The sequence below is a fragment of the Urocitellus parryii genome, chromosome 7, assembly GCF_045843805.1.
Source record: "Urocitellus parryii isolate mUroPar1 chromosome 7, mUroPar1.hap1, whole genome shotgun sequence".
NCBI lineage: Eukaryota > Metazoa > Chordata > Mammalia > Rodentia > Sciuridae > Urocitellus > Urocitellus parryii.
The window spans coordinates 158758044-158770321 of NC_135537.1; the positions used below are offsets into that span (position 1 = coordinate 158758044).

Genomic DNA, 12278 nt, shown 5'->3' on the forward strand with positions numbered 1-12278 from the left:
TATCTGCCACCAATAATAGTAAACAGGCATTTACATATTTACCATCAAGCACTGTGCTAAGTGTTCCGCATGCGTTATCTCATTACACCAAATTTTGGAAAGAGTGCTATCGTTAATCCTGTTTTACATGAGGGTTATAAGGTCTCACAGTCATTCAGAGAGGAAGCTAGAATTGGAATTCAGGTCTCTGAACAAGCCCTGGTTCTAGACTTCTGATGGGTGGACAGACAGATGGATGAATGGATGCCTCGGTGAAAGAGGGAGGAACTGAACAGGGAAGGTTTGTGATATAGCTCAGCTGGTAGAGTGCTTGCCTTGCATGAACAAGACCCCTGGGTTCAATCCCCAGCAGAAGGGGAGCTAGATGATGGGGTACTAAGTTCTGGGAGGAAGACTCTGTACAGGGGAGCAGGCATCAAAGGGGGAGGAGCCATAGGGAGGAGCCACCTGCCTGTTTCTTCCTCTTTCCAACATGAGGTCCCCTGGGGGTTGTGGGCCTGGAGCTGGACGCTGCACACCCAACACACTATGCCATTGTGCACTGCCCCTGGAGGGAGACAGTCAGAGGTGAGGCTGGTGTTGCATCAGAGTGCTAAGCCCTGGATCAAATGTTGGGGGCACAGCAGGGAGAGGTCTGATCCCTCCTCCTGAGCAGCTCGGCCCATCATTGGCCTTCCCAGACCAGAGGCAGCACAGGGTCAAATAAGCTGAGAAAGGAAAGCAGAACAGCTGGAAGGACCAGAGGACAGGGGAATTTCCCCCTCCTACACTCAAGCAGCCAAAAGGCAGCCACTGGAGACGGTATCTTCAGGCCGAGACGGGCTCCCAGAGGGTTCTCAATCAGAGCACGCGCACCATGCTGCCCTGCCTCACCCTGCTTTTCCTGATAGGGCCGTCCGTATGCAACACAACAGGTGACAGTGGAGAGGAACTGGCACTCAGCGCCGAAGCAGGGCCCTGGGTGACTCTGATCCTAGAGGTAACTTTGGGGAGAGGTTCTGTGCAGGGCAGGGGGTGACCCATGGTGGAGGGGCGGAAGATCCTTTCCACACCTGCTTGGAGAGCTGGCGGTTCACTGCAAGGCAGGTCAGCTGACTCCCCTCTGTGACTAGCTTCAAGGCCATGACCAAAGAGGTCACGGCTCAGACGACTGAGAGCATTAGCTGTGTGTGTGTGTGTAATGTATGTGTGTAAACACTTATTTAACACATATTGTATTCCTAGTACTGACTAAATGCGTTATAAACACTAAACACATTTAATCTGTATTTCAACCTCATGGGGAGAGTACCATTATCATCCCTATTTCACAGATAAGGAAGCAGAGACAGAGAGGTCAAGTAGTTTGTCCAAAGTTGCATAGCTTCAAAAGCACAACTGCGCATCTTGTCCAAGATCTTATTTTGTGTATCTCTGTATCAGAAATTTTCTAGAATATCCTTTTGAGGGGATCAACTTTGGGCAAGGTCACTGTTTTGTCACACATGTAGAAACACTTTTATTTCCTGACCAGTACTGATATGATAGCAGTCTTGTCTACTCCCCTGAGCACTGTCACTAGGGAGAAATCTAAAAACTGGAGACCCAACATTGCTACCACCCCAACCACAACCAAAATCTGATCTGATCTGATTCAGAAGACAAAGACCTTTGATCTTGGAGCTCCCAATTCAACCAGGGAGAGGGGCTAATAGACCAGAGACAAACAGGTAAATAAGAGACTAGTGCTCAGAGCTAGGTATGGTGAAGCACAGCATGGTCCAGGGCCATGCTGAGGTCCTTGGAAGCGCTTAGAAAATGGGGCCAAAGGAAGGAAGACTTGTGACATGGCAATCAGTGATGGTTTCCTTTCTGGTTTAAACATGGAACTGTGGATAGCAAGAGGGCAGTGGGCCTGGGAGACATGGGCTCAAGTCAGCTTCTCCACCGGCACCTACTTCTCTCTAGACCTGTTTCTTTACTTGCAAAGTGGGGAGTAGGCATGATACCCAAGATCTTCCTTGAGCTTTGACCGATTTCGGGCATCTATGCCAAATGGTGGGGAACCCGACGATATGAGAAGCCCGGCTGTGTGAGGGGGCACTCTGGATGGAGCCGTGTGGGGACAGTTGTCAAAAACTCCAGCAAGTTCTGCGGGCTTTCTGCCCACCCACAACTCATCCTGCAGCCGTTCTCATCCTTAGTCTCCTTTCACTTTCCTCTGCCTCCCAAGATGCAGGACTTGGAGTACAGGTGGAGAGACCCAGTTAAAAAGCTGGAGAAACTTCCAAACACTGTGGGTTGCTAAGCATTACTATAGGAGGCTGGCGCTTGGAGACACCTTCCCAATGATCTGCTCGCTCCCCAGTTTAGGGCTCCCTGCCTGCTGTCTTCTCTGGAGCTGGGGATTTGGGTTAAACAGTATGGAGGGCTCCACTGAGGGAAAGATCTTCCTGAGTGAAAAGGAATGGATGCCTTCTAATGTCCCTGCAGAAACCCAGTGGCTAGGAAAAGGGTCAGTCCTATTTAAACTTTAAAGGGCCATTCTCTCCCACTTGCATTTGAAGGCTGCCTTTTACCAAGGCAAAGTGGTTTTCATGAGCTTCTCAGAAATGGGTCCAAATCTCCAAAGAGACTTCTCTGGTTTCTGGCCAGGCTGGGCGACTCCAGCCTGAGACAGCTGCTCCAGCCACTGAGGACCCAGGGAGGAGACAGATGGGAAGTGAATGAATTAGTCCACAATTAGAAAACAATCCACTCTTGATCCCAAAAGTAGGGACAAAAAAGACTGTGAAAGGCCTGTGGGTTCCCATTGCCCCCAGACAGGTCCATGCTGGTCCTGCTAGAGTGGGGGCTCCAGCCCCTGATCCGACCTCAGCTCCCAGTCTCTGGGAAGGTGCCTGCATTACTCTGGGCCCTTTCTGCCTGTCTTCCTGGAAAAGGAGGTCCCATCCCTTTCCCTGTTCCCAGAAGGATCCTATTCTGGGTTATAGAAAGGACCACCACTTCTGGGGCTCAGGCTAAGGGAGAGAGAAAGTGCTTTAGCCAAGGTCACGGAGGTAACAAAGGAGGGAGAACTTAAATCCACCGACATGGGTCTAGATGTTTGTCCTGTCAGCTCAAGGATTAAAATGACTGCCCACGGTAACAGCCTCCGCCCCCCCCCCCACCACCACATGCTGCTGGAAGGCACAGACCCCAGGGTAGGTAAATCTGGGACAATAGGGGAAGTGCCAAGGGCAAGGAAGAGAGCCAGAGTTAGAGTAGAAGCAGTCCCACCCTGTCTCCTTGGTGCCCCTGAGTTTAATGGGGATCCCTTCCTTGCCTGTGTTGGGGATGTTTTCCAGAGCAGAATTCTGGGAGTCAGACTTTTGAATTCTGATTCAGCCACTTGTGTGACCTTGGACAAGTCACTTACTCACCTTACATCTTAGATGGCCTGGGTTCATCTCTCACTTTCTAGCTGGGTGATTTTGGACATATTTAATCTCTCTCTACCTCTGTGTTTTCATCTGTAAAATGGTAACAGTAAAAGTACTGGGTAGTGTTTTCATAGGGGTTTGGTGAGCATTAAATTAGTTGGTACAGTAAAACCCTCAGAACAGTGTCAGTAACTTAGTAGGTAACATGTTAGCTGGTAAATATTATAATGCACAATAGGATGGAAATATGCAAATGAGCTCAGTGCCAGCACACAGCAAGTGTCCTGTGACTGAGCTGCTGTTATTGAGATTGTTACTGCTGAGGATTTCCTCCTCGACAGCACACCCCACCCTACTGTTAACTCTGCTTCTTCAGGAGGTTGTTGTCCCCAGCATTCAGCTCCAGCCGCAGGAGGGGAAGAGGAGCAAGGCAAACCAGTTCTTTGGGCTGATGGGGAAGCAGGTGGAAGGTGAGTGACAGTCGCATGCAGGAGCCCAGCAAAGTGTGGTTCTGAGTAGGTCCTGAGAAGGGGCCCTAGGTTAAAGCAGTGAAGCTTGGATCGGTTACTCCAGTCCAGAAGGGGTCACTCCTGAGATGAGGTGGGGTAGACCATTCATGTAAATTACCATCCTTGGGGAGTGTTAACAATGACAACAGGCAACAGATGTAAATAGAGACTTTCCTGGCATATGGGGAGCACAGACACCTTAATGGTTGGGCAAACACCTTGCACTCTATCTGGTGTCCCTGGCTTCCATTCCTGGGTGACTTTGGGGAGCAGCAGTAAAGCTAGAGGCCAAAGTCAACACACGAGCAAAGCAACCAGCCAAGCTTTTTAGTTGTTTCTTTGGCTCAAATAGAATTACTAAAATAAACCTCTGTTTCCCAAGGACACTGCCAACGTGGGAGTCCTGCCTAGGGGGGAAAGGAGGTTGCAAGCGGTTTTCTCCTTGCTTATTGTCAACATCCTATTGGGGGGGTGAGGGGGTACCAGAGATTAAACTCAGGGGCACTCAACCACTGAGTACCATCCCCAGCCCTTTTTATATTTTATTTAGAGACAGGATCTCACTGAGTTGCTTAGTGCCTTGCTGTTGCTGAAGCTGGCTTTGAACTTGCAATCCTCCTGCCTCAGCCTCTGTAGTTGATGGATTACAGGTGTGCATCCTATTTCTTAAGTGGTCATGCTCAGTGTTGATGAGGACATGAGGAAACTGGCATTTTTATTCACTGTCTATATCCATCAAAATAGAAAATGTGCATGCCACTGATCAAAGAATTCTTTTTAACTCTTTTGTAATAGGGAGAATTTGGAAATAACATAAAGGCCATCATGGGGGAAAGACTGAAATATATTAGGCACATACATAACCTCAAAGACATTTAAAAAGATGAGGCAGCCGAGCACAATAGTGCATGCCTGTAATCCCAGCATCTTGGGAGGCTGAGGAAGGAGGATTGCAAGTTCAAAGCCAGCCTCAGCAACTTAGCAAAGTCCTGAGCAACTTAGTGAGAACCTGTCTCTAAATTAAAAAACATAAAAAGGGCTAGTGATGTGTCTCAGTGTCCGCTGGGTTCAATCTCCAGTTCAAAAAAAAAAAAAGAGGCAGATTTGTGGGCAGATATGGAAAGAGCTCTAAGATATATGGTTAAAAGGAAAAAGCAAGTTACAGAACAAATATACATGATAAAAGCCTACTTGTTTAAAAAAATTACATACTTACACATATATGCAAACTCAGGAAAAGTTCTAGAAGGATAAACATCAAACTGTAAGTAGTGGTTGTATCAAGGACAGGAAGTAGAGAATGAGGGGGATAGAATGAAGAGGAACTTTAATTTTTACTGTACAAACCTTTACATGGCTTGGGTTTTAAAACAGTGGGCGAGTATTCAAGGACTACTTCTGCAGTTAAAAAAAAAAGTATGCATATAAAAATAGAGAAAACCAACTTGTGACCAGTTTTGGCCTTAGTTTCCTCTTTTACAATCCAACAGCCCAGGAAGAGCAGGGGATGGAAAAGAAAGATTTCCTGAGTATGACAGTTTAATCTCCTTATCACCAGTGGGGACTCAGCTTCCAGTGGGGGAAGTCCCTTCCCCAAGGATGCCCACCCAGCAGGTGCCAGGCACCAATGAGGCCAAAGTGTGTATATCACATTACTCCTCACTGCCTCCTGCCCAGAACACTCCTGCTGTCACTTGATGACACCAGGGGAATGACTATAGCTCCAATGAAGACCCCCCCGCCCTACCTCCCCAAGCCCCCAAAAGGGGTGGCACAGTCTTCATTCCTTCTTTTTCCTTCCCCCAGGAATACCTCCCATCCAGCCAGAGAGAGCAGGTAAGTGTTGCCTAGACCTTCTCTCCGCATGCTGTCTGGGGATGGGCAGGCTGTCCCAGCCACTAGCAAATCAGAAATGCAAGGCTGGCATTGCAGTGTAGAGGGTGGGGCCAGTGTGGTTTGGCCAAGTGCTGGGCTTTCTGGTTGTTTCCATAGAGGGTGGTCCATGCATGCCTCGGGAATGCTTGCAGGGCTGGGAGGAGACAGGGGTGTCTAGTTCTGCCAAATTTCAAAATCACTTTCGATCTAAATCCTAGAGTTGGAAAAGTGAATCAAAGATCAGAAGTGCTCAAAGCTTCAATCCCCTGCATACTGCAGGATCTTAAAAGTGAAAATCTGATTAGCCATTACCCTGCTAAAACCTTTCAGCTGAAAGGGAAAAACAAAATCAAAAGAAAGCAAACCAGCCTGTACCCATGACCCCTGAGTGCTCTCGGGATCAAGCCCAACCCCAGCATACTTTTTGGGCCTCACTGACTTGACTCTGGCCCATCCCTGGCTGCTGTCCTCCCTGACCACCTGCCCTGCCCAGCCAGTGTGGTCTCCTCAGCCTGGGCACTAGATTCTCCTTGGCATAGTACACTGTGCTGTCCTGCCAGGTCACACAGCTGGTGTTCCCAGCCCTCCAGTGCTCGGTATCCCAGATACACAGTCTGGTTTCTTCCAAAAGAAGCACCCACTATTGGGCTGGGGATATAGCTCAGTTGGTAGAGCACTTGCCTTGTATGCACAAGGCACTGGGTTTGATCCCCAACATCCCCACACACACACCCCACACTAGGTGCTAGGAAAAACAGATGGGAGAATGGAAGAAAAAGAAGAAATCAGGGTTGGGGCTGTAGCTTAGTGGCAGAGCTGCTTGCCTAGCATGCATGAGGCACTGGGTTCAATCCTCAGCACCACATAAAAATAAATAAATAAAATAAAGGCATGCTGTCCATCTACAACTACAAAAAAAAAATTAAATAAAAAAAGAAGAAATCATGAATGAAGACATGAAAGAATGAAACAATCCAGGGTATCCCTCAACTGCAAGATGATTGAGAAATGACTCCATTTTCAAGGTCCCAGCTTTGGCTCCGGTCCTGCCCTTCACTGGTATCCACGACAGTGGTTCTCTGTTGCCTCTCTCTTCTCTCCCTCATCTTTCTCCCTCACCAGGGTATAAGCTGGGACAAATGGTCCAGGCCCTCCTGAGCAGGAGGGGATCATCCATGGAAGGTAAGCGAAAGCCCCTGGTGGGCCACAGGGACATCATAGGAAAGTGGCCTTGCATTTTGCTGCCAATCAGACAGAACAGGCTTCCACAAGCCACCAGCAGTAGCCCCTTGGGAGAGGGTAGGGGTGTAGGGAGGTGACCCCTGATGATTCAGAACAGAAATAACATGGCTCTGAAACTGTGCCCTCCCCACCCCAACATGCCCCAGCACACTCTGCTCTGCCCCCCGGGGCCAGCTGAACCCACAGTGATGTGTAGTTCTCCATCCTGAAACATGCCCTTACTCCCTCACTGTCCATAAAGTCCTAGTCCTTCCTATTGAGAGGGTGGTGTCTTTCAGTCTTAAGAGATTCACTGCCTTCATCAAATGTCATTAAGTGCACATCATTCTGAGATGGGTACTATCCTAAACAGTTACTAGTTTATACCTCTGGCAGGAGTCAGGCATGGAGGCTGGTAAGTGAATTGGGCAGGGAAAAGTCACAGGTCTGGAGAGCCCACACAAGAAGTGAGTCAATGGGTGCCCCAGAGGTCAAAGATACTTATGAACCTGAGCTCTAGGCTCCCTTCCCTAGTGCCTAACCTCTTCCTCTGAGCTGCAGACTTTGGGGTTCCTCCCTTACTCCCTAAATAGAACATCTGCTTGGGAAAGGTCTCTATTTTCTCCTGAGATTTTCTTGATATGTTTGAACCACTCCATTTAAAAGACCCTGGAAGTCACCCCAACAACAAATAGAAACGAGTGCCACAGGAATGCTGTGCACAGGAAGCTTAGAAGCTGTTGTTTTTTGGAGATGGAAAGCAATTTGTTCCAAGTCACAAGTAAGCTAATAACAGAGCCAGGACTAAAAGCTATGTCTCCAATTTCCTGATCCATGGCACCTCCCATGTCCCCAGGCAGGCCTTTGGGACTTTTGAATGCCGCTTCCTCTTCTTTAGAGTATAACTAAGGATTGGCTCCATCCCTGTTCTGGAGGCACTTATGATTGAATAATGGAAGATATGGCAGCAGGTCTGTAATTCTGCCACCCTAGATAGCTACGGACAGAAGAAACATGAGAGGGAAATGGAGGGCCCTGGGCAGTGACTAGGGAAGGCCTTTCAGAGTAGGGGAGACATAAGAGCCCCCTAACCACCATCTGTGTACAAAACTCTCCCCAGGCACAGAGGATGAGGACCCAGGTTCAGAGTGAGAGCCTCCAGAGGATGCAAGACCTCTTCCCTGGATCTCACTGCTGACTCTCTCCTCCCGGGTCTTCAGTCCTGCATGCTGGCAATCCACACCAGCCCTGCACTGAACTCACTGGGCTTCTTCCAGGACTCTCAGTGACAAGCTGTGGTACACAGATGCACTGTGGTCACCCTGATGAGCAGGAGTGGCCCTGCCCTCCCCCACATGTTGTGCATCACCAGAGTTAGCTTCACAGCACACAAGCAGGGACTCAATAAATGAATGACCACTGAATGGCTTCCTCTGTGGTGTGTGTTGGGGTGGGGGGTGGGGGTAGAGGGCAGGATGTCAGCAGGCCACCAAGCTTTTATCAGAATTGCAAAGGAAGCCTACTAAGCCCAGGTCCAGTTCTCAGATGGGAAAACAGGCTTGGGACACAGGTAATGAGGTCCTACACAGAGAAACAGGGAAGAGACCTCAGGGTGAGGAGATGCAGCAGGTATTTTGGAGTGGGAGAGACTGAGGGCAAGGGAGACTTTTCCCTTTAGGCTCCTCATCTTCTCTACCCCAACCATGACCTCAAGGGTTCAAACCCACACATCTCCTGATTTGGAGAACTGGGTCCCAGGCCACTCATCAATTCCTTTGTATAAGGTGGCCCCTTTGCCTTTAAGACACAGTGATCCCATTTCTGAGTCTTGGAAAGAGCACTAGGGGAACAGAACAGCTTCCAGCCTCAGGAGGTCCCCAGTGTGTTGGGGGGACCCTTGTCCCTGCCCTTGCAGTTTGAGGCAAGTGGGACACAGAGGAACCCAGAATGCCTAGAAAGAAGCCTATTAGCCAGAACGAAGCCCCAGGGGAAACCTAAGCAACGAGAGGTTCTGAACCAGGAGTGAGTTGGGAATTATGTGGGGAGGTTCAGCTGTAAAGGAGATCCATTCATTCACCAGGCCACAAGACGTTAAGCTTCTGTCACTCAAAAAAAAAAAAAAAAAAAGGTTAGTTTTTCTGGACATTTGAGTCTTGTCAGGGAATGTGAGTGGGAGTAGGTTATATTTAAAAGGAGGGGAAAGCAGGCCTTGATGGAGGGCAGGACCTTCATCTAGGTGCCAGGGAAGTGATAGGAAGGCTGATAAGGGGAAGCCAAATGGTGCCAGCACAACCTGTGGCTCCTTCCATCTGACCTGTAGTGACTCTGTCCTAAGACTGCCTGCTCATTGTAAACCCAAAACACACCCTGAGCCTTTTTTTTTTTTTTTTTGGCAGGAGCTGGTACCTGGTACCGGGGATTGAACTCAGGGGCACTCCACCACTGAGCCACACCCCCAGCCCTATTTTGTATTTTATTTAGAGGCAGAGTCACATAGTCACTTAGTACCTCGGTAAGTTGCTGAGGCTGGCTTTGAACTCAAGATCCTCCTGTCTCAATCTTCCAAACTGCTGGGATTACAGGTGTGCACCACCATGCCCGGCTCCTGAACCTCTGTTTTATCTCATACCTGTCATGTCCAATGATGCATATGGGAGCAGGGGACAGTGCAGGCGTCCTAGGAGTCTTACACTGCCGAACTCCCCCGTCAAGGAGTTTCCTAGCCTCCCCAGTGCCCATTTCGCCCTAGCCCCCCTATCCAATGGTTGGTCCCAAGGGATGGGTTGCTTCAATAACCCAACTCAAGGAGCAGCAAAGGGGTTTATGACTTTATCCATGTGTTTGAAGTTTGGGAGGTTTAGGAAAAACCAAACATTTAATAAGTTTGCTCAATATGCTAGCACTTCCCTGGAACCTCAGATAGGACTGGGAATATGAAAGAAGTGAGATAGGAATTTGCTCTGATGACCTAAGGTCCTTAGAAGAGAACCAAGATGCACTCACTCTGGAAAGCCCACAGCCTTCTTGCCAATCATCTCTTTGGAACCCACCATGTTCCCTCAAGCTCCAGTTCCAGCACATGCCATTCCCTTTCCATTTTGTGGGTTCTTATTCACAGGTCAATTTCTCCATAAAGCTTCCCCCTTGGGAAACTACCCATTCATTGCCTGCTCAGTGTTCCCAAAGCACCTTATACACTTTCTTCCATTCACACTCAATAGAAAATGTGTTGCTCTAATTAGTTTGCCTCAAGGTCAGGAACCTCACCTTAATTATCTTTATACCCTCAGCTCAAACAGTAGTGCTTGATGCATAAGTGGTCCTCGGGGAGTGGGTTGGAGGGCTCACGTTTCCTGTCCACAAGGAGTCTGTCTCGAGGGAGCCAAAGTTAATGCAAGTAACTGAAGTAAATAACAGCAGCCACTGCTTAGTGAACACAGTGGGTAGTCCTTGAACTCTGCATGTCCGACAATGAACTTCTGATCTGCATCGATACACATTAGTATACCCAGATGCCAAAGAAAGCTGGGAGTTACTCTTCACCTCTGATGCATCCTCTAGCTATGGAGGATGTCAAATTCTTCCACTTCTGGCCATCTCCGCTAGCTCCATTAACATAAGCCACCCTTGGCCCTTCTTGGAAGGGAGTGGCCTCCCCACAGTCTCTGCTTTCATCTTGCTGCCATCCACTACTTTTTTTGTGTGTGTATGTGGTGCTGGGGATTGAACCCAGGGTCTTACACATGCAAGGCAAGCGCTCTACCAACTGAGCTATATCCCCATTCTTCCCCATGCCTTTCAAAAAAGGAAAATGGATTGTACCCATCCCTGACCAGTTCAGTGCTGCCCTGAGATAAGCACAACAATCTTGTCAACGCCTCCAAGGTCCTGTGCTCTCTGTTCTCTCCTCTCATTCCTCAAGCTCATTACCAGGTTCTCAGGCTTCCCCAACTGGATACTGCCCCAGTTACTCTACTTCTCTCCTGGGTTATCTTTCAGGTTCTAGGATAAAGGCCCTTTTAAAGACAGGGCTTCTTAGTTCAAGTTCAACCAATTCTCTTTTGCTTTTTTTTTGGTCCTATTCCTGTTACACTGATCACAATTGAAAATAATTCGCCTCATCCAGGAGATTGCTAGTCACTCGTGTAGCACTAAATCTCCTGTCCCGGGACCTAATGACACTTATGAATATTTGCGTACTGAATGAATGTCAGGCACTTTGCAAGACAATTCACCTTCACAACCACGATTCCTGGTCTGCAGATGAGTATAAGCCACTTTCTTGAAGTTACACAGGAAATGGCAGAGCCGAGATTTGAGTCAAGGCAGCTTCACTCCACATGCTCAAACCTGACGCTTACAAGCCTCAGGTGAAATTATAAGTGGGGCCTCAAAGGAATCCCTTTTTAACTGGACCTATTTGGGTAGGGGAAAAAAAAAATTCCCAATATGTCTGACCCCAGCATACCAGAATCTCAAGAAGCTCCATCCAGATCAAATCATTTCAGAAATGTTACATTCTCCCTCCTCTTTGGAAAATTCTAGTATGCATTAGCTTACTAGAGGTTTTGAGAAGTCCAGAAGTCAAGACATATACTGGTACTTACAGTGTTTTCCAAATTTATTTTACCACAGCACTCTTTGTTCATACTTTTGTATTTAATGGAAGACTTCTGGGGAATGTTGAAGTGGAGGCTTTCCCAGTAAACACAGAGAAGGGGATAATGGGCTAATTCAGCTGCATGCTGAGGCTACGTGGAAGGGAATGATGAAGGCTATGAGGGCTGAGTCAGCTTATGGAAAAACTTGAAAGCCAGGATAAATACGAACTTAATCCAAGGAGCACAGGAGGTCACATGAATTCTTGAACAGGGAAGTGACAGGCTGTGTGTCAGTTGTAGAAGCACATTAATCCACTTCTAAGGAAGTGGGTGAGAATTCTAAAGCCAGAGGCCTCAGAAACAATTTGAGAGTTGGGATGTGCTAAATGACCACACTGGGGCTGAATTGACTGAGGGTGCCATTCACATAAGAGTTGCCCAAGATGGGGATCCTCCCCTGTGCACCTTCCAATTACAAGAAGGAAATAAATGGAAACTATAGGATCAAACTGAATTCTAGCCCTTCAGAAATCCTTTTTTTTTATTCTGCCCCCAATGGAATGGAACCAAGAGCCTTACACATGCTAGGCAAGTGCTTTTACCATTAAGCTATACCCCCAGCCCTCATTAAGTCCTGTCTCGCTTACCCTTTACTGTGTCAAACAATTCCA

The 12278-nt window shown here is 48.1% G+C and overlaps 1 protein-coding gene across 1 annotated transcript; it reads left to right on the top strand.

Annotated features, from left to right (window-relative positions):
* Positions 1-806: 806 nt before the first annotated feature.
* Positions 807-8158, top strand: Tac4 (tachykinin precursor 4). The gene is made up of 5 exons (XM_077801274.1): positions 807-979; positions 3778-3871; positions 5717-5746; positions 6908-6967; positions 8127-8158. Exons 1-5 carry the CDS (start codon positions 857-859, stop codon positions 8156-8158), a joined length of 339 nt encoding a protein of 112 aa, XP_077657400.1. The 5' UTR covers positions 807-856.
* Positions 8159-12278: the final 4120 nt, after the last annotated feature.